This window comes from Indicator indicator, chromosome 5, assembly GCF_027791375.1.
Source record: "Indicator indicator isolate 239-I01 chromosome 5, UM_Iind_1.1, whole genome shotgun sequence".
Classification (NCBI taxonomy): Eukaryota; Metazoa; Chordata; class Aves; order Piciformes; family Indicatoridae; genus Indicator; species Indicator indicator.
In genome coordinates this window covers 42,393,210-42,415,100 of record NC_072014.1, presented here as the reverse complement: position 1 = coordinate 42,415,100, position 21,891 = coordinate 42,393,210, and the positions used below count along the sequence as shown (strand labels likewise).

Below are 21,891 nucleotides of genomic sequence, written 5' to 3'. Positions count from 1 at the left end.
CTAGAACAGCAGGGTCATTATGGAACCATGAGAAGTTAGCTCACTTATTAATCTTTACAATTACATAAAAGTGATCATTTTTATAGTACTTAAGAGTTGCTCTTACCCATTATGTGAAGAGTATGTGGGAATATTATAATAAAATATAATGTATTGCTATAGATGTGACCTGTGACTCATTGGTCTGCTCACTGACACGAATGCCTGGAAAAGTCCTGTGTTTGAGCTTGGATAATCTTTAATTGTTTCATATTCCTTCTGCTCATTTGTGAGGCATACTAGTAAATAGAGAGCTAGTCACTCAGTTATTAATTAGCTCATTATTACTTAATTATCACCATTGCCTACTTCATCTCTATGGAGAATCATAAAGGAAGGTGTTTCACACTGCCCACCACGGTTCGGTGTGAGTGACAGCGATAGCTGATGTAAGATTGAGTTAGTTCAAGAGAATCAATCAGGGATCCTCACTATAGATTGCTATCCAGTTTCTTCTGCCTTTCCCAGCGAAAGCTTCTCATCTTTGACTTTGAAACCCAACAGTTTAAGCAGGGTTCTTGTTTCAGTGGGCTAATCCCCTTTCATAAATCATGTTCAAGTGCTGAAATAATTTGCACATCGCTTAAAGAGTATTTGCTTTGAAACATTCACCTCAAGCCCTTTTGTATATCCTTTCTCTCCAAAGATTTGTAGTATTTGTTTTGTTCTCTGAGGTATAAAAGACCTGGGTAAACTTTATTCCTGTTGTTTCAAGATTAGTGAAACAAAATGCATATTTATTCAACTGGGACTGAAAGGAGCTTTAGTAAAGACGATCATACGCACGACCCATGGGAACCTTCTAATGCAAAATGTCTGTCTTAAAAATCTCTTTAGGTTTGTTCAAAACACTACTGAGGGACTTAAGTTTAAAGAAGAAAGGTTGCAAATCCATATTTCTTCTTTGTTTTCAAAGGAGGGAGAGGCACCATATATTTTTCTTAAGAAAATAAACTCCTACATGTGGACTCATGAGAAATTTGATATGGAGGCAAAGTAGAGACTAGATAGTCAGGATTGCATCAAGTTTTTTTTTTCCTGCTGAACTGCACGTGCTGACAGAGTGTTTAACAAAGCTGCATTTTGGAAAAATGCAGAGCAGTTGTTTCAAACCCACATTTACTTTAGGGGGGAAAGAATCACCAAGAAATCACAAAAAATTTAGGTATTGTTGGAGTCAAGCAATTGTGCCCCTTCCATGTATGAAAAGTGAGGTTGGCTCCTGTAATATGAAAACAAAAATCAGATGTTTACCATGGCTTTATCACTTTTAAGCCCAACTAACCAGCATGTTTTCATAGACTCATAGAATCACTGAATGATAGAACAGCTCAGATTGGAAGGGACCTCAGAGCTCATCTGTTCCATCCTCCTCACCATGGACATGGACACCTCTCACCTAGACTCAGCTGCTCAAGGCCTGATCCAACCTGGCCTTGACCACCCCCAGGGAGGAGGCAGCCACAACCAGTTTTGCACTGGTTTGGTTCAGTCCCTTAACTCCTCACTAAGGACTTGGCAGTGCTGGGTTAACTGTTGGATGGCCTCAAATGTCTTTCCTAAGCTAAATGATTCTGTAATTCCAAGTAGATCTTCATTTACCTTAGTAAGTAAAACTAAGGTTTGCTGGATAATGTGCAAAATGTCAGGACTTTGATGGTTTAAAGCATGCAGGCAGTCATACCTGCTTGAGCCTCCATCACCTGTGTTGTCTCTATAAGTTCAGTCTATGTACATCCCCAATTTTACCTCCACAAGATAAGAATATAGGCTGGCAACTGATAACAGCTAAAGAAATGCAGGTATTTTCATACCTAGTATTTTAGACTATTGCCTTTGGAGAGAGGTCAGAATTACAGCAAATGAGAAGGACATGCTGAGCTTTGTTCTCTGGGTTGGAAGAGCCAGCCCAGGTTTCAGCTAATTCTGTGATCCTGATGATGATGGTTCTTCTCATAATTATTGAAATGGCTGCAAGTTTGCAGCCAGAAAAAGGATTCTCATGCTGCACTGTAGTCTGAGGTTTTACTACTATTTATAACTAATCCAGATGCAATCCTCCTGGTACTTTGGGAGGGATGTGACAGAAATAAGGAGGTTTTTAGGTTATAAAAGGCTAAATTAAGCTCAGTTAGAGACAGTGTAAATTAAGCTCTAGATAGGAATACCTACTGCACAGAGTCACCTTTCTCCCTATGGTGAAATCGTTTAAATATTTGTCCCTTCCAGGTCAGAGAAGGTATTTAATTTGAATTATGATCTTCAGTTCCAAATGTTTAAAGACCAGTTTAATGGATGAATGTGTGTTACTGTCTTCTGGTCAGGATGTACGTGAAAAGGACTGAGAAAGGAACATGCTTTGTAGGATCTCCTATTCGTTCCACCCACTGCCTCCTGACCTGCTAGATAAACAGATCCTGCCTCTGCAAGCCAAAGGGTGGAATACCACCAAAGGGTTAAATGCTGTATTGTTTCTCAATCAAGTAAAAGGTTCCAACTAGCTGGCTTTAAATATTGATGCTGAGGAGAGCATTATGACATACAAGCAGCTCCCCTCACCAGCAAGGATATTTGGCTCCATTTAATTAATTCCATTGGCCATTGTCTTAACTGTGCCCGGGATTCACCCAAGAGGAATTCACTTGCCTTGCTGTCATTGAAAAGTGTAGCATTGCATTATCTGCCTCAGACAGACTTTTTGTAGCATTGAATCAATTCCCCAGTTCTTGAGAACAACTACCTCGTTTGATTCCGTTCATAATTAATGAAATTCAGTAGTAGTGTTTTTGCCCCTCAGCTCAGGCTGGAAGAATCACACAGAATTAACCAGGTTGGAAAAGACCTTCAGGGTCATCAAGTCCAACCTATCATCCAGCACCATCTAATCAATTAAACCATGGCACTAAGACTCATCCAGTCTTACTTTAAACACTTCCAGGGACAGTGACTCCATCACCACCCTAGGCAGCCCATTCCAATGGCCAATCTCTCTTTCTGTGAAGAAAATAGGCTTTGTATATATTTTTGTGTGAAAACATATGCACAACATTTTTCTTTTCTGTGTAAAATCAAAGATAATTATTTGGGGGTGTGTTGATACTCTTGCTGTCCTTTCTTTAGATCAAGGTAATTCAGTTGGGATATGGGAATGAAAATCAAAAAGATAGCACTAAAAATTAGTGGAGAAATAATGAAACCAATGTAATACCTAAATTGTTGTCTGAAGATTCTTGAGTTTGTTTGATGGATCAAGGGCAGTACTAAGAACAATTACAAATGGTTGGAATAGTTGATTTATTAGTGCATCTTTGTTCCTTACATAAGTTAAGCAGTAGTTATTTCTGAACTGAAAGTGTAAGTCTTGTTAGAAAGATTTGGTGAGGTTTCAGATCTGGGGCATCTGATAGCTCAGTTGTGGGGTTCAGTTATGAGAAAAGTAAATTTTCTTCTTAATTGCTCAAGTGGCTTGCGAGATGAAGGTAGAAGAAAAGGTGAGGCACAAGTTTAAGGAAAGAGAAGTCAAGGTGATGACAGGGAGAAAGGTAAAGAAAGTGAAAGGATTGGTTTGTTGCATCCTTTGTCTGAATTTTGCTTTCCTCTGAGGTACTCTTACAGATATTGCCTGCTGAAGGAGAAGTGATGCAAGGCAAGACACAGTGGTCTCACCTCATCTGGTACACACTTTTAACAGTAATTTGTAATTGCTGAATGCCACGAGGATGCTTAGGGGACTTGAGCATCTCCCCTATGAAGAGAGACTGAGAGACCTGGGGCTGTTTAGTCTGGAGAAGAGAAGACTGAGAGGGGATCTGATCAATGTCTATCAATAGGTGAGGGGTGGGTGTCAAGTGGAGGGAGCCAGGCTCTTTTCAGTGGTTCACAGTGATAAGCCAAGGAACAATGGGTTCAAACTAGAACATAGAAGGTTTCACCTCAACATGAGGAGAAACTTCTTTGCAGTGAGGGTGACAGAGCCCTGGAACAGGCTGCCCAGGGGGGTTGTAGAGTTTCCTTCTCTGGAGACTTTCCAACCCCACCTGGATGCATTCCTGTGCAGACTACCCTAAGCGATGCTGCTGTGGCAGGGGAGTTGGACCTGATGATCTCTTGAGGTCCCTTCCAACCTCTGATACACTGTGATACTGTGAATATGAGGATGGAGAGGATCTGTTAGAATTATACTTTCTGTTATTAATAACCCAGAATGAAAATGTCATTTGAAAACATAGCCTTTATTTTATGAGGCTTCATCCAGAAAACTGAATGAGCAGAATTCACCTTTTCCAAACAATTGTTTACTTGGAATTCATCGGTAGCTGTCCCTGCTCAAGTTGCAGGTCATTCATAACAATAAAGCTTTCTAATTCTGCAACAGAATATTCATAATATCTTTCAAATACTAAGCCAAATAATGGTCCCCAGGATCTGGACAGCAAGACTTCAAAAAGGCAGAGTCCTCTGATCTCCAGTTCCTTATTCTCTTTAAGCTTGGAAGGTTTCAGCTTTCAGGCATAGATTAAGTTTTATTGGTTGATAGTCTAATTGCATTTGGATTATCTTTCCCTTTACTATTATTTTCTTTTCTCTATATTGGATTTCATCCAAATATTCCTACTGCCACAGAACAGTTTTCTGAAAACGTTTTGCTTTTGCTTTGATGCTTAACTGCTTAACACGTGAGTGCTGCAATAAGGTGCTGGTCCCTGATAATGGTTTTCATTCTGCAAGGAAAAGTTTCCACAATCTTATATTTGATAGAGCTCTTGGGTTGAGGCTTTTCATGGACAAGATAAAGTTTGCTTAGACATCTGAACTTTTGAATGTTTATCTGAACTAGATTCAACCTCTGAATTTGTCCATCATTAGTTATTTTGCTTTTCTTTTTAGAGACTAAATTATGCTATTAAATATGTTCTAAAGTAGGTTAAGCCCCTGTGCAGTTTGTCAGCTGGAACATTAATTTTAAAGCTAAAACAGTCTTCTGTTGTATCTTTTTAACATTTTGTCTGAATTTTAACTATGGCTGGTCAAGCACAAGAGTCAGAGCACCCATGCAAACCCCATATGTAGCTGACTGAAGCGACTCAAAGCTGTTGTGAAGAGTGCCTTGATTTTAATTCAGGAAAACAGCATCATGAATAATCATTATTTGCCTGCTCAGGCAGCTTCTTCCAGTGCAGCTGGTCTGGAGGTTGGATGAAGTACTAATGTCACAGCATGCCCCTCAGTGTCTCTGGAGGGTCTCCCCTTTGAGCCTCTACACAAGGTCTAAGCAGACTTGGGGGCCCAACTATTGCTGCAACAAACTCGTTGCAATAGCAGTGTAGGACATACCCATTTTGAGGTCCCAGTTACTCCTGCTTCCAGCTGACAGCATATCTGCATCCTCTTCAGACTCACATCTTAATAACTGCACCACCCCAGGTGATGTTCTCAGGCTGCCTGTGTGATGAGAAGGAGTCACTACCCAATTGTAGGAAGAGTGAGTAGGTGCTCTACAAAGACAGAAGCGTAGTTTCCAAACCATTTTGCACCTTGGCCAAAGCTGCACTGAGTAGCTCAGGGGAGAGAGAGGGCACAGAATCACAGAATTGTCAGGGTTGGAAGGGACCTCAAAGATCATTTAGTTCCTACCCCCTCTGCCATGGGCAGGGAAACCTCACACTAAATCAGGTTGCCCAGAGCCACATCCAGCCTGGGCTTAAGAACTTACAGGGATAAAGCTTCCACTACTTTCCTGGGCAACCTGTTCCAGTTCTCATAATGAAGAACTTTCTCCTAACATCCAATCTGAATCTACCCACTCACTTCTAGTTTTGCTCTTCTTCCCCTAGTCCTATCACCACCTGACACCCTGAAAAGGGCAATGTATAATTTCTATTTACTTTCATACAACTGAACTGTATGACCTGATCTTTATAGGAAGACCAACTTGTGAGGTCAGTGCTAAGAAAAGCCTACCTTACTCAAACACACTGGAATCAGTGCTTTTAGGTAAGCAGTCAAATCTACAACAGAAGCTACTATACCATAATGCATGGCTAAATATACCAGCAGCTCCATTTAGGACTTTGTTTTTTCCTCTTGTAATTATACTGGTTCAGCCCAAGAAAGCAGCTGACCCATAGCCCATGGCAGGGGGTTGGAACTAGATGATCTTTAAGGTCCCTCCCAACCCAAACCAGTCTATGATTCTCACAACGTGCCTTCTCCTACTACAGCCTTCACAGGGTAGGCTCACACAAAAGCTATGTCCCACCCTTTTTTCTGTTTATTTTCTGCAGAGCCTAAAGAACCTTTACTAGAAGTCTTTCTCACGTCCTCACAGTGCAACTCCAACACTGCCCTGTAAGCAAGGAGCTGCAAATGCTGAAAAGTTTGCAAATCAATCCTGTTGTAACAAATAGAAATCATTTCTATAGAAACATGGAATGAAGTTGATGACAGTGAAGGTCTCTGTCTAAGGCTTATAGTCATGTAAATATAGAGGCTGGAGATTCTTACTAGAAGTTTAACTTAAGGTAAGGAGTAAAAAGGTTTCTTAAATCCATCAGTTTTATAAAAATGAGCTCCTGGGTGATCTTTTGTTGAGTTAGACTTACTCTAATGGTTTAATCGTGGTAGACATAATGGGATAGAGTCAACATACAAAGAGAGTACAGCAAATGGATTTCATGTCCTTGGTTAGATCTTTTTAAATTATCTTCAAGATAATGGGTGTGTCTTTCTCCTCCATAAAATATCACATCTACAGTCACTGGAAAGTACTAAACTTGCTGTAGGAAACTGAAACTTTGGTTTGAAACAACAAATATAGAGATGAATGTCACTACCATTTCTCATTGGCAATAAATAATTTTAGCATGTTGGTTTTCATAACTTATGCAGGATAAACTAATTTTATCCTTTACTGTATGAGAAGCATTAGAAGTTCATCATGGGTCAAAAAATATAAGGTTGAAAATATAATCAGAGGCTGAGTGGGATGGAAATGCAATTAAGTTTTAAACCAATTTACTCTGTAAATTTAGAAGTGCAAAATATAATTGTAGGAGTCTCAAGAAAAAGGAAATTCTCTGGTATGATATTCTTTAAGGAAAGGTCCCATAAGATCAGATCTGAATAGAAGATTCAGCAGAGAAACCCAAGCTCTTGTCTAAATTTAAATAGATGAATCATTTGTATGACTCTCAACAAGGGTGATACAAATCCAGCAATGCCAACTCTCCCTTGTTCTCTACAGATAATTAGTTTGTTTTCCAAAGCATAAGGCAGAATTATATGTAGGTTTTGAAGTTGAAAGTGCACACATGGCCAACAGTACCCAGGCACTCAGGAGGGGTTTCTTTTGGCACAACTCTTTATCTGATGCTTGGGAGAGAAAAAGAAACTCTCAATTCTCTTGCCCTTTTGTCTCACCAATTTAGTGTGAGGATTTCATGTTGCTTGCAAAAGGTTGAAAAGGTGGGGTTTGGGTTTGTTGGTTTTTTTTTTCAGACTAACTCTGTGAGGAGGCAAGTATAAAGGCCTGAAACTTATTAACATATTCCACAGCTGAAGAAAACAAACAGCCATATTCTAAAGCACCCTGAAAGTATTCTTTTTAAGTTTCCTGTTCATCTTGATCCAGAAATAGTCTTTGTTCCTTGTTATGTCTTCCTCAACCTTTAATTCCATGATTGGTTCCTTTTGGAAAGTCTGCTTAAATTCCCTTTTTCTATATTGCAGCTTCAGAAGTCATTAATTCAAATAGTGGAATTGTGTTTTTTTCTTCAATAGGTATCATGTTTTGTATGGGTGGGATGGGACTGTATGGCTGGGGGTGTTTAGCCTGGAGAAGAGGAGGCTCAGGGGAGACCTCATTGCTGTCTACAACTACCTGAAGAGTGGTTGCAGCCAGGTGGGGATTGGTCTCTTCTCCTGGGCAACCAGTGACAGAACAAGAGGACACAGTCTCAAGCTGTGCAGGTGGAAGTTTAGGCTTGATCTTAGAGAGATTGGCCATTGGAATGGGCTGCCCAGGGAGGTGGTGGGGTTGATGTCCCTGGAGTTGTTTAAGAAAAGACTGGATGAGGCACTTAGTGCCATGGTCTGGTTGATTAGATAGGGTTGGGTGATCAGTTGGACTTGATGATCTTGAAGGACTCTTCCAACCTGGTTGATTCTGTGATTCTGTGGCTGAGAAAGGTGGAACAGGGCAGCACTGAGTCACCCAGGTAGCAAAGGGCAATGACCACTTTTTAGCTCCTGTGTATTAGGAACATTCTAGTCATTGAATATTTTTCTGGGAAAGACAGAAGCACACCCAATCCAAAAAGCATCTCCATCATGCTCCTGTCTTTTGCATATATTAATCTGTAATTGCATCACTCTTTACCTGAAAATTTACAGAAAGGAGCCACCAAAGGAGGCTTGAGAGCAGACAAGTCCTCAGTGACCTGTGCTTCTACAAAGCTGCTCTCCTCAGCCCAAGGAGATAAAGGACTTCAGCTGCTTTTTGCAGAGTCTGTGTCAAAGTTGTAATCCTTGACATGAGCTCAGAGAGACCAGTTTCTCCTTCCCAAGCACTCTGTACTCTCTCCTCCTAGAGCCTAAATAGTTTGACTTTGTGTCCTGCAGCAGATTTCATCCCAAGGCCACATGTTTTACATTAGCTGAACATAAACTGGTCATACTGTGTGAATAAAACGAGCTCATTGATTTCTGGCATTGTGGTTTTTATAGTCAAGTTAAGTGTGCATAATAGCAGTTCTAATATTGTGACAATAGCCCAAAAATTGTGGAAAGAAAGGCTTGGCATGTCCTGGGTGATCTAGTCCAGTCCCTCCTCTCAGAAGGTACCGTGTTCTGTGTTCCCTTTCACAAATTCATTAAGCTTCATCTTAAATTCTTTTAGTTTTATTTGCCACCACGACTTCTTTGAAAGGGTGTTTTAGAACTTTGCATTATGGCCAGTTTATACTCATTTATTCTTGTGCCAACATTGTTCTTCACTTTAAACAGCTCTTCTCCCTCCCTGCTGTCCTCTTCTCCTCTCCTGCTCCTTTTCCCACCCCTGACAGCAGATTCATAGAGAACAATCACAGACTTTCTCAGCCATTTTCTAGCTGTCCAGTCATCCCAAGCTCCTTGTCTGCTTTTGAAAGCTCAGCAGAGCCATCCTCCTGGTGCTTACCACTGCCACTGCCTGCACCCTTCCATTTCTACCTCACACACCAGTGACCAAGGTTGCATGCTCAGAAGAGAGAAATATAGAATCATAGAATGATTTGGGTTGGAAGGGACCTCCAAAGGACATCTAGGCCAACCCCACTGCAGTCAGCAGGGACAATCTCCATCATATTTTGTATCAATCCTTCTCTAACTGTGATGGTTTTAAAACTGTCTTTTTAGTTTTTCTTCACAGAGTTAGAGCAGAGAAAGAGAGAGAATGTAAATAAATCACTATTGGGTGTATGAAAGCAAAATAAGGATTATACTTAAACTTTTCTATCTCTCCAGTGGAAATGTTTAGCATTGGGTGCTATTAGGTCTAATCTGGCTTCTCCGTTTTCCAGTCTCTATGTTACTAAGATTTTGTCTGATATCCTGATTCTTGCCTGAGCTGATGATGCTTCCCAACCTTGAGTCATCAACAAGTATGTTTTGAATGCTCTGCTTTCTGTGCTGAAGTCATTAATGAAAACACAAAGATCAGTTCCAAGAATACTTAAGGACTTGCAGTGGTACCCTTCCTTCAATACAGTAGTTCTCCTTCCAACAAAGATCATTTTAATACCTTATTTAGTCACTTCACAGTTATTTTAATCCTCTACACCTTCTCTAGTTTAATAGTTCCCGAACTGGCATCAAATCAAACAAACATACAACTGAAATCCAGATAGATTTGATCTGTGACATTTTCCTTCCCTAAAAAGAAAGCTCATTTTATCAAAGAACATTAGCGGGTTGTTTTGGTATGATATTCCTTTATTGTGAATCCAATAGATAGTCAGAAATGTTGCTTGCCTTTTCCACACATTTATGGCAGAAATGTCAGTCAGCTGTGTGGGGAGTGCCAGTTTGTCTCACAGTGAAAGCATGTAGTGATATTTAACACACTATTCATTTATTCCCATTTATTGTTGGTGGGGGACAATTCTTTAAAAGTTTTTATATGCACAAGAGCATGATGCAAGATATGAATTTTATAGTCCTTTTATTGAATCTTTACCACTAATGCACACAAATTTCACAAAGTGTAATGATACTACTGAGCACTTAAGTTGTTAGGCTGTCATATTACAGGGAAGTTATTTGTGCTGTATAATCACTGTTTTCTTTCTCCTATTGTTTATTTCTGAGCTTGCTTCATAAATATTTGCTAATGCAGATACACTTGCTGTGACAAATATCTGGTTTGAGACCATAAACCTGCATGATTCCAGGGCCTTTGGTGCCCATGCAAGCAAATTCTTTCTAGCATCTTTCTTGGATGGTCATACCCATTCTGTCACCTCACCCTGCAGTTCTTGGGTCTGTGGTTCATAGTTGTCAAATCTGTAATTTTAAAGCTTCTCATAACTCTAGGGATTAGGAGTAATGCCCAATTCCTTCATTTTCCCCTCCAATTGTTTGTGTAGTGCCTTTTACACTCCAGGGGGATATTATAGTTTCTTTCCAGTACCTGAAGTGATCCTGCAGGAAGGCTGCAGAGGGACTTTTCCTGAGGGTGTCTAGAGACAGGACAGGGGGGAGTGGTTTGAAGCTGAGGCAGAGCAGGGTTAGAGTGGAGCTGAGGAAGAAGTTCTTCAGTAGGACGGTGGTGAGACTCTGGCACAGGCTGCCCAGGAAGGTTGTGGTTGCCTCTTCCCTGGGAGTGTTCAAAGCCAGGTTGGATGAGGCCTTGAGCAGCTGAGTCTACTTGAGAGGTTTCCTTGCCCATGGTGGGGAGGTTGGAGGAGATGATCTCTCAGGTATCTTCCAACCTAAGTCATTCTATGATTCATGATTCTCTTTCAGATTCTGTGTAGCTGCCTTTAATTTTACACTCATATATATATATATATATATGTGTGTGTGTGTTTGTACATAATGGGAGGATGACTCATGAGACTTGCACAGAAATTTCACTGAGGGACAAAATAAGATGACTGACAAAAATCACTAGCTCAATAAAGTAGGTGAAGCGAATTCTTTATCCTTAATGAGCAGATCTTATTGACTCCATCTCAGAGCATCACAAAGGAAAAGAAGGAGGAAGGGACTTGGTTTTGTCCCTCTCAAAACTTTGGTGCTTGCACCACTTATACAGGTGCTAATGTGTGTTGCTCCTTCCTTAAAGGACTATGAGGTTTTGTATCTAAAAAAAAAAAAAAAAAAAAAAAATCTGAAAAAAAGTTGAATTCTGAGTTCAAATGAAATTCCATGAAGCTTAGAGTTGTGAGTCATTATATATTCTTAAATTATAATGTCTCCTGGAATGCAGGCATAGTCATATGCCTCTGCATGTGAAGATATATTTCTTCAGGAGGATGAGACACTCAGCAATTAAGCATTCCCATTACTTGAAATTAATTAATTAACTAATTAATTCCTTTAAATTAATATTTTCACACATATGTGATAGTTCTGCTGTTAGACTGACACTTTCATTATCCAAAGCCATCAAGACCTGCTTCTACTTCCCCTTTTGCCATCTCAGCTTTGATTCAATCCTGCAAGATGCTGCAGAGGACTCTGTAAAGCACTGAAGAAAATGATTAGTTTGGGATATCAAAGCTCACTGTTAAGCCCATAGATGTGTTCATGTGTATTTTAAGAAAGTTCCAACAAGGATTTTGATCAGTGTATTCTGTATTTTGAACAGTCAGCCTTGTCACTTGTTCCTTGTGTTCCAGTGTGATCTGGTATAGGTAACCCTGCTCTGGCAGCGGGGGCTGGACTGGATGATCTTTTGAGGTCCCTTCCAGCCCCTAACATTCTGTGATTCTGTGAGAGGAATTATTAAATCTCAGTTTATGGGTGCTATCATTACACTGCAAGTTATCCCCATTTCTAATAAATTCCTGAAATGCTAAAGTCTTTAAGAATATGAAAAATAAAGAAATAAGTTGCTTGGTCCTGAGTAGTTCTGTTGGTTATTTTCCTGCAGAACTAGGCTAATGAAGAGAAGGTTTAAATGGAAAGCTGTGGGAATCTCTTAATGCCTTATCCACTCCCACTGCTGCTCTTCCTTCTGTAGGAGCCCTTTCCATCCAAATGAATCACCTACAATAATTTTGGGTATTCTAATAAACAGATAGCCATCATAATAATGTATTTCAGTTAGGAAGAGGTACTTGGAAGAAATTGGTTTTGCAATACACATGATGTGAGACAATCAATAGTGCTTTAGTCTGACAAGCACTGTCAATATCCATTGTCACAGTTCAGAAAGTCTTTAATGGATAGTTCCTCAAAAACCGATGCTTTCAACACGTTAGAAGTGTTCAGATATACTGTACCTGGCAGGAATTAATTATAGGTAAACCCTTGGGATTATGCATGAATGTTTTGTAAATTAAGAGTAGGAAAAAAAAAGGTCATTAGAAGGAATGTGATACCATGTCACATGGAGTTAGAAAAGCTTGCAATAAAATATGGAGCTCTTAGAACATATCTAAACACTTAACATTCTGAATCATTCAGGCACTGCCCAGAAGACCACACCCAGCAAAACCAATCTCCTAGGATTATATTGTCTAGGGCCAGGACTAAATTCACAGAAAACAATCACATAAAAATTGTGTTCCTTACCCTGTAAAGGCCTTGCCTGGTTCTTTTAGTTGTGGCCATGCAAAAACACCAGAGAAAGGATTTTATAACTCCACCTTGCAAATATCCATAGATTCATAGAATGGTTTGGGTTGGAAGGGATCGCAAAGATCATCCAGTTCCAACCCTCTGCCTTGGGCAGGGACACCTCCCACTAGCCCGGGTTGCTCAAGACCTCATCCAGCCTGGACTTCAACACCTCTGGGGAAGGGGCATCCACGACCTCCCTGTGCAACCTGTTCCAGTGTCTCACCACCCTCACTGTAAAGACTTTCTTCCCAATCTCCAGTCTAAATCTCCCCTCTTCCTTTATCCTTCTTAAATAATAATGTTTGTTTTCATTTCAACATATGTACAATTTAGTGCATTCAATTTTAGCAAATGATTCTTCCATCTGTACACCTCCAAAATTCCATCGATTCTGATGGTGCTGTTTCTGCAGAACTGAGTGATTAGGAGCTAATGCATTAATTCTTTTCTTCCACTTGTGTTCTTGTGTAAAAACACCTGTATAGGCTCCAATTTGTAGGTTTAAGTGGTAGTCCTTCTATTTATATGTTATTAGGAATATTAAGACTGGAGTTGTGGCATCAAATAACTATTCAGAGGGTTTGTATAGGTCCAAAAAAAGAACTGGTCAGTGCAATTTAGCTTATAGTTGTCCTTCCTAATTCAGCTGATGTTATTACAGTGCTAGCCAAAGTTAAAGGCCAAAGTTGTGTTCTTTCTTTTATGCCTAATGATGTTTATACTCTTTTCTTTTGGCACCCAATCTGTGTTACACTTCCCTAATGTGATAAGTTGTTGTGATTTGTCTTAATTCTAGAGCAAATTGTCTGAGGAAAAGATAATTTATTTTTCATTTATCCCTTCACATCTTTCCTATCTGTGGAAGAAATAGAGGACCTAATAATGTGACCAAACTGGACAGAAATGCTTTTCTAGATCTGAAGGTCCAACTTTATCTTCAGCCAACCAGGAAAGTCATCCTGTAGTCAAGTTACATTTGTGCTGCTGAACTGCAGAGTTCTTGCACCCAGCTCTACTAGCAGAAGAAATCTAGCAGAAGATTGGACCCTGTTGGGTTTCACTCCATATGGACTTTAAAACACCCAAGTCCAACTGGAGCAAGTACGGGTTTGCTTTTTCTGTCTCAGAAGCTCTTAGTGATATAAGAAATACTTAATTGCAGAGTCCTTGTAAAGGGAGGGGAATTGTCCTTCTGTTTTGTGTTGCTTTTGAAACATTGATGTGGATATGTCAGGGTGAGGAGCTTCAGAAGTCTAGGACATGAATCTATTCAGTACAATGAATCAAACTAATGGCACACCTATGCAGTTTATGCCAGGGAACCTCCAGCAAAACAACCAGTACATTTTATTGCCTGTAATTTTACACTTAGGACCTTAATTGTTCTGTGTACTTGTAGCTGGAATTGCTTTCCACTTCTTAAATGTTGTTTGATGTTTGCCAGCTCTTTTTAATGAAGGATTTTTTCTGGCCAAATCCAGAACTTGAAATTAAAACAAAGGAAGGTATTCTAAAAAAAAACAAACCAAACACTTATTTGTGGTTTTCAAGTTTTATAACCACTTTCCCCCCCACCCCTCCGCCCCTTTTTTTTTTTTTTCTTTTTTTTCTTTCCTCTCTTGGAAGTAACATTTGGTCCTCTTTGTATTTCCAAATGTCATAGTAAAGTCATTTTAATGTGAGGATATCGCGAGAAGAAGAATTTGGCAAGAAAAGGAACATTTCTAAATGAGGTCCCAACAAGAATATTTCTTACTAAGCTTGGTTTTGGAACATGCTATCTAAAACCTTGAATTTCTGGGAGGTTTGGAGCTTCCCTCTGGTGACTCACACAAGTTTAATAGGATAAAATGGGAAATTCATCAAAATTAGCTTTGCTGCTGTTTTTAACTGTGCCCTACACAACTCAACATAAGACATACAAAAGTACCCATGACAATAATTATTCCTACCTCTAGATGTAGTTTTAACACCATAATTGCTGTTTCAGGTACAAATCTTCCAGCTGGGTTAATGCATCTTTCTAAATAAGGGATTTTTACCCTGCTGCTGAGTCGTGGATCCCCTATCCTGCCATTCACAGTATGACCACGTTCACTTCAGTTGGAATATCTTAACAAATCTGGGGTATACTCAGAGCTAAGCATGCTGTTGAAGTGGGCACAAAGCTCTTTAGAGTCCTGCAGAATGGGAAACGTGGCAGGCACCTTAAGCGACTTGAGAGATGTTTCCACTCCTGCATCATTTGCACTGGGGAAGCTTCACTGTAAATCTGGAAAAAGCCAAACTGAAATAAGAATCCCTATGGACAGAATGACCCTCAGCAACAAGAGAGCCCCCAAACCCAACACAATTCACTTCACTCTTTCAAAGTACCATTAAGATGCAGAATTAGAAACATCCATTTGTTCTTTTTATAGCACAGCCAAGTGACTTGGAATTTTCGGTTGTCCCTGCCAAGGATTGCTCAATTTTGAACAAAAAGTCCTCCACTATAATGTTAAAAAAGCACCAACCATCAGCTGAATGCTAATCTTTATATTCTCTGATACACCACCCCAAGAATGCTACCATTAAAAAAATGTGAATTCTATTTTTCATGAGTGATGGATTATCATACCAAGCTGTGTATTTTCCAGTAAAGTGTCCTTTTATTTGTCCTGGGTGATTACTAGTTTGTGGAAGTATGTGTGGGGTCATTTTAGTGCTGTGGGAAAATGGAGCACTCTTCTGTTCAAATCAGTAGTGAAATCAGGAGCAAACTATGCTCTGATCATCACAGGCATGTGTTTAAATATTGCTTTCCTTAATTGGCTATGTTCTATTTACTTAAAATGAACAATTTGGCAAGTTTTTTCTCCCTTGACAACAGCAAAGCGTAAACCATTTTATAAGTTTGGCTGTTAAAATCAGATTTGTAATGTAAACCACAGTATTCCAGGGTTGTTACTCTTGCTAAACCACTTATTTGAGCTTGCCATTGTTTTAGATTCAAGCACCTTCAAATGTTCTGGTTCTGTTTATAACTTCTGCAAAACTTCTTGGTGAAAAATAGCAGCCCAATTATATTGATCATAATTTTCCTTTTGCTCTCTCTCTCTCTCTCTCTCTTCCCTTGAATCCTCTCTATGAAGATCATTGCATTGTAGGGGGGATTTAATCTGGATGTGGTGCTTAGGGACCATCTCTGTAACCACATATAAATTTTCCAGGGTATTATTTAGATATTCTCTCAAAGGGACAATGCAGCAACTCACAGAATCAGAGAGTCACAGAATTAACCAGGTTGGAAAAGACTTTTGAGATCATCAAGGCCAACCTATCACCCAACCATACACCATCTAATCAACTAAACCATGGCACTAAGTGCCTCACCCAGGCTGATTTTAAACACTTCCAGGGACAGTGACTCCACCACCTCCCTGGGCAGCTCATTCCAATGGCCAATCTCTCTTTCTGTGAAGAATTTCTTCCTAACAGAACTCCTTCAAGTTCAAGTTGTGTTTTGGTGAATTGATAATTGATTTTCAGGAGAAGATGGAAAGCTATCCTCTCCTCAGAAAGCAGAGCCACTCCACTCTCAGCTGGAGGTCATGGTCAGGGATGGCTGTACAGCTCTGGCTGCCCCATTACCCTCCTTAGCACGCTGGGGGAACAGACAGGGTGGAAGAACCCAGGACACAGGCTAAAGGTTATTTGAGGGTGATGAGGCTCAGGTGATTTGTTAGAAAACTTTAAAAATCTGGTTCTTCAGGGAAACCTTTGGAGAAGTTCTTCCCATGGCATCACTGCTGCTTCTGGAACATGCTGAGTTATCTCCTTCCTACTAATGATGCCTATTTTGATAGCTCTGATGATGCCCTGTAAGCACCTCAGCAGAGAAAAAATTGAATTTATGCCTTTGAAACTTCCTTCAGGGGATTTTTTGCAGCTGGGTTCTATGTCTTCTTTGACACAGAGCAAGAATAAATTGAGCTCAAAATGTTCCTCAGTTTGGTAAATGCCTAGATATAATAAAATATCATCATAAGGACAGGAATACTTTTCTTTCCATAAATTAATGTATCTTGCACACATTTCATGGCTTATAGCCATGTTTTCTATAACTGCATTGAATACATATATAACATTTAAGCCATCTGGGCAAGAGAATTCAAGCCCTTCACTAGTGGTGTAACCATCCATCCTTTCTCCTAATAAGTTGTCTATAGCTAGTAGGGCATAGCACACTTCAGATTCCAGACTTTTAGTTGAAAATCATCCATGTGAAACTTGTGGGATTTCATGAGTAAACTGGTCACCATCCAAATACTTATGGGCAATAAATAATGCAGCTCGGTGAATAACCAGCAGAGCAAACTCATCCTGTTCCTGACCTACCACAGGATTTTTACCAGGGTGCCTGTGGCCATTATTTTCTAAGCAAACTGCTATTAGTTTAAAATTGTCATTTCACTAAAACTTTTTTCTTCTTCTCTTTGCTTTCCTTTAGTTTTCAGACTCAACTACAGTGCCTCTGACACAAACGACAGAAACCGAGTGAAGAGCAGATTGAAGAAGTTCATCTCCCGAAGACCTTCCTTGAAAACATTGCAGGAGAAGGGACTTATTAAAGGTGTGTTTGCTTTCATATCTTTCTTCCAGTAAAAAGTTAGAATTCACAAATGGATTTTTTTATACCTAGTTACATGAGTAATTACATTGGACAAGTGCTTAGATATGGTTTTGTTGCTATATGACATAAAACTTTCACTGCTGAACTGTAAAGAAAAGAATCAATGTATGGTCACACCTCTGCCTGTGCTGTCTGACTGCTGCTTCAATTTTACTGCTTTGATGTGCATGCAGTAGAAGCCTCTCCACTTACCAAAGCTCCAAAGCTACTCACCATGCACGTTGCAAATCAACCTGCTGAACAACTCCCTTTCTTTCATGAAAGGAATGTTGATACATACTTTTATATTTTAGAACCTGAAATAGAATCATGAGGCATAGAATGGCTTAGGTTGGAAGGGACCTCACAGGATCATCTACTCCAACCTCCACACCATGGGCGGGGACATATCCCAGCTAGACTGAGTTGCTCAAGGCCTCATCCAACATGGCTTTGAACACCCCCAGGCAGAAGGCATCCACAGCCTCCCTGGGCAGCCTATTCCAGAGTCTCACCACCCTCCTACTGAAGAACTTCTTCCTAAGCTCCAGTATAATCCTGCTGTGTCTCAGCTTCAAACCATTCCCCCCTGTCCTAGACACTATCATGTAAAGTCTTTCTGCAGCCTTCCTGCAGGATCCCTTCAGCTATTGGAAGGAGCCTTCTCTTCTCCAGGTGGAACACCCCCGGCTCCCTCAGCCTATTCTCACAGCAGAGGTGCTCCAGCCCTCAGCTCATCTTTGTGGCCCTCCTCTGTACTTGCTCCAACAGCTCCGTGTCCTTCTTATAATGGGAACACCATGCAGTATTCCAGGAATTTCAGATCCTCTGTTGACTAATTAGGGTAGAATAGAGTATTTTCTGCTGTCTTCCCTTATTATTTTCCTAACTTACCAACAAAATACACTTTTGACCATTTAAAATACATACCAGTGAATAAGAAATGCTTTGAATCTGTGATTTTTTTTCCCCTACTTCAATTTCTTGTCCAACTGCTCAGCCTTCTCTTTCACATATCCCTTAAAAATTGTTTCTCTGATAGGTCATCTTTGTTAGTTTATGTGTTTTGCTAAGAAGCTGGTAGTTGACTTGAAGGCAGTAGCATTCTGACCACCATTACCCAAGCAAAGCCATGTTTTCAAATATTGTCTGGAATAATGCTTAAAAAATTTATGCTCTCCCAAATTATTATGTGTGAAACCCACAAGTGCACATGCAAAATGACTAGAAAGAGGCATTTTGCCAGCAGCCCCTGTCAATCTCTGGAGTGTGAGTTTTCCAGTGGTGTGTCAAAAATGGTGAGGGGTGTTGCTAGTGTGTATTAAACTTGTCTGTCCTGAGCCAAGAGATTGACCCCAGCCAGCAACAACTAAAGCAGCTACTAGAGTTAAACACCAGCTGGGCCCATGTCTGGAGAGAGGAGGAGAAGAATTTATGAATTAAGTTCTTATGGTTTAGAACCATGCAAAAGTGTTCAGAGCAGTGTTGTATGCTCTAAGGAAGCCTTCATCATGTGAAGTTATTGTGTGGCTTAGGGATGGGCTTCTGCTTCTAATTGCCACAGAAATGTGTGTGTGAGGTGTGCATGCTCACACACCAAACTTCCAGGATCCATCCTTGGACTTTCATAGTGCCTGATTTCAATCTCTTTGAAGCACTCTGTGGGTTGAGAGTGGGATTTGAATGTATCATGTTAGTTTGTTTCAATTGTTACAGTAATAGAGGAGCAATTTATAGTCTTTTAATTTCTGGATTTAACGGTTGAGATTTTTCAGTTAAATAAAGTGTGGCTGATGAATCTCCTGGGGTGTTACATAGGGATCAGATGTGATCCCTGCTAACAAATCCAGGTTCATTAGCATAACTCAAATCCATCCTCTAATATTTCTCTCTAGGAAAGCCAGATGTACTTGATCTTGGCTACAGTTGCATTAAGCTCTCTATTCCCATACTAGCTTGGTTCTACCTGGGATGCACTTCCACAGCTAAGGAAGAGGAATGATTTGTGACACTGACTCAGAGCTCCTACCCAGCACAGCTTTATTACCAACCTAATGTTACCATGAAGCAAACATGTTAGTTATCTACCATGAAGTTTCATTAGGATTAGGTCTTGGCCATGCAAATGAGGCAGGATTCGTTAGCACGGCTTAATTCCAATCTACGGTAAGTCTATGTGAAATGCTCATTTGATAAGGTTCCTTCATTGTCTTCACCAAGTTTATCCCTTAATCTCTTAAAATGTTATGAAAATGCAGTTGCAGTGCTTATACACAGGCCACTTTTAAATGTTAATTTATAGGCTGGCATTAGAATATTTTTAAATCATGAAACACGACCGCCCAGATTAAAAGGGAGAGCTTGCCAAATATTGTGTTATAAAATGCATCTATTTATTCTTCTAAAGGTGACTTAAATGGCTGCAGAAACCTCTCAAAACTCTTTATTTGCTTATTTCTGAAGGAAGGGGGAGGGGAAAGCTAGCTGATTTTTTTGCAAGGCAAAAATTCCTCCAGCTCTGAGAACATTCATGCTAACTTTTATCCCATAGGGAAAACCTTCTGTCAGAATTGTAAATCCCTTAAAATAGGGGCTTGTAATAAAAGTGTGTCTAAAGCCTTGCAGGACACCTCAGTACCAAATTTCTGACAAAGAGCTGTTCTGTGTGCTGGTGAAGAATTGATATAAATATCTGTGAGGCGTGTGGTGTTAATTACTCCAATGCAGTGGCACTGTAGGTGCTGTGAAAGCCTTCACTTTTCATCAAGTGCTATTCATATTTGCCAGGGGCACTATAAAGCTCTCAAATCTATATTGATTTTTTACATTGTATGTCAGGCTGGAACCAAAACTCCAATAAATTTAACACATAAATTATAGTCATGAGTAAATACATTTTAAGGTGGGAAGTTCACTTAAACGCAGTTCTGTGCTCTGTTCGTGGCTGATGTGTGCACACTTGCCCAGAAGACTCAACACATTTCTCCACATTAACCAAATTTGGGAATACAGGCTTGAAAATTAAATAGCAGTTTGATCTCCTGGGGTACTTTGTCCTGCCAGCACTGCTATAAAAAAAAAAATCTAGAAACTATGTGATTGTCATTTAACTCTTCACAAAACTTTAGTTGTGTAGGATGCAGCACTTGGCCACATGGTAAATAAAGTGGTTAACAAATGAGAAGAATAAGTAGGATAGTAATGAAACAGGCAAATGTAGCAGGCCAATGTGTGAATGTTAGTTGCATGTTGATCTGAAAATGAAGATGTGCCAGTGTTTTACATGACAAGAAGTTATTTTTGTCATCACTGTCCCAATTGCTTTCTAGTCCTTTGCCTAAAAGAACCCAGAACAGGAACAGCTCATTGGCTTTGTTCATTGACATGGGCTGGTGATGGGACAGCTTCATGCTCCAGCCAGAGCTGTAATGAAGATCATCAGTTCCATCTCACTCATGCTTGCACAAAACATCTTTGATCTAGAAGCATTTTGAACCATACTTGAGATGATGTGCATCACAGTGCTTTTGTGTTCTGTTGGTAGATGTTCAGACACACAAACCTAGGAGCAGTAAATAAGAGGCATGTTGCATGTCTGCTGTGTTAACAGTGTTATTGTGAGAATAACTCTGTCCAAATTTATATCCTAGGGCAGGGGTCCTCAGTTCCTCATGTTTGAAATATTCTCAGAATTTACAGAATCTGCAATAATATGCTAGAAAAATAATGTATAAATCTTCTCTTTTAAAAATGACTTTATAGTCTATAATTGAACTTTGATCCTTATAGTTGAGCTTTGTCATGATTTAATAGTCCCCAAAATGAATTGCCAACCTTCAACTTCATATTGGCCTGCTGACTTCCTGATTTCTGAGCCTTCCTAGTCCACCAACCAAGGGGAAAAAAAAAAAGGGGGGGGGGGGGAAAGCTTCTGTGAAACTGATTTTCAAGCCATGATGGTTGTGTTGGTAATAGACTAAATAAACTTTCAGTAAACAGTAAAAAAAAAAAAGGCTTGAGTAACAACTTAGCAAAAATGATGTGGGAAATGAGGAAAATGGAGCTGGCAAGAGATTAACCTAGGTTTGTGGGGGGTGGATTTTTATTTTCTTTTTCTTTTTTTTTTTTTTTCCCAAAGCTAGGCACCAAAGGAACTTCACTGAATTTATTTCGTAAGTTAAGGCAAAAACCAAACCAGCATAAAAATTGGAATGGTTACAACAGTTTCAAGATGAAAAATAAAAGCCACTCAATTGCTAGTGAAAGGAACTAGCTGTGATTTGGCTTGATAGCCTATAGAACAGGACTCAGCATATGTTGGTGGTTGTGCAGATAGCAGCACAGACCATTTTATTTCCAGACATGGGAAAACG

General features: G+C 39.8%; 1 protein-coding gene across 1 annotated transcript in view; it reads left to right on the top strand.

The window, feature by feature from the left end:
- ARHGAP15 (Rho GTPase activating protein 15) overlaps positions 1-21,891 on the top strand; it is a 362,484-nt gene that overhangs the window by 185,493 nt on the left and 155,100 nt on the right. Inside the window, exon 8 of the mRNA XM_054381341.1 lies at positions 17,357-17,479. Coding sequence (XP_054237316.1) covers positions 17,357-17,479 — 123 coding nt within the window. The remainder of the gene's footprint in view (positions 1-17,356; positions 17,480-21,891) is intronic.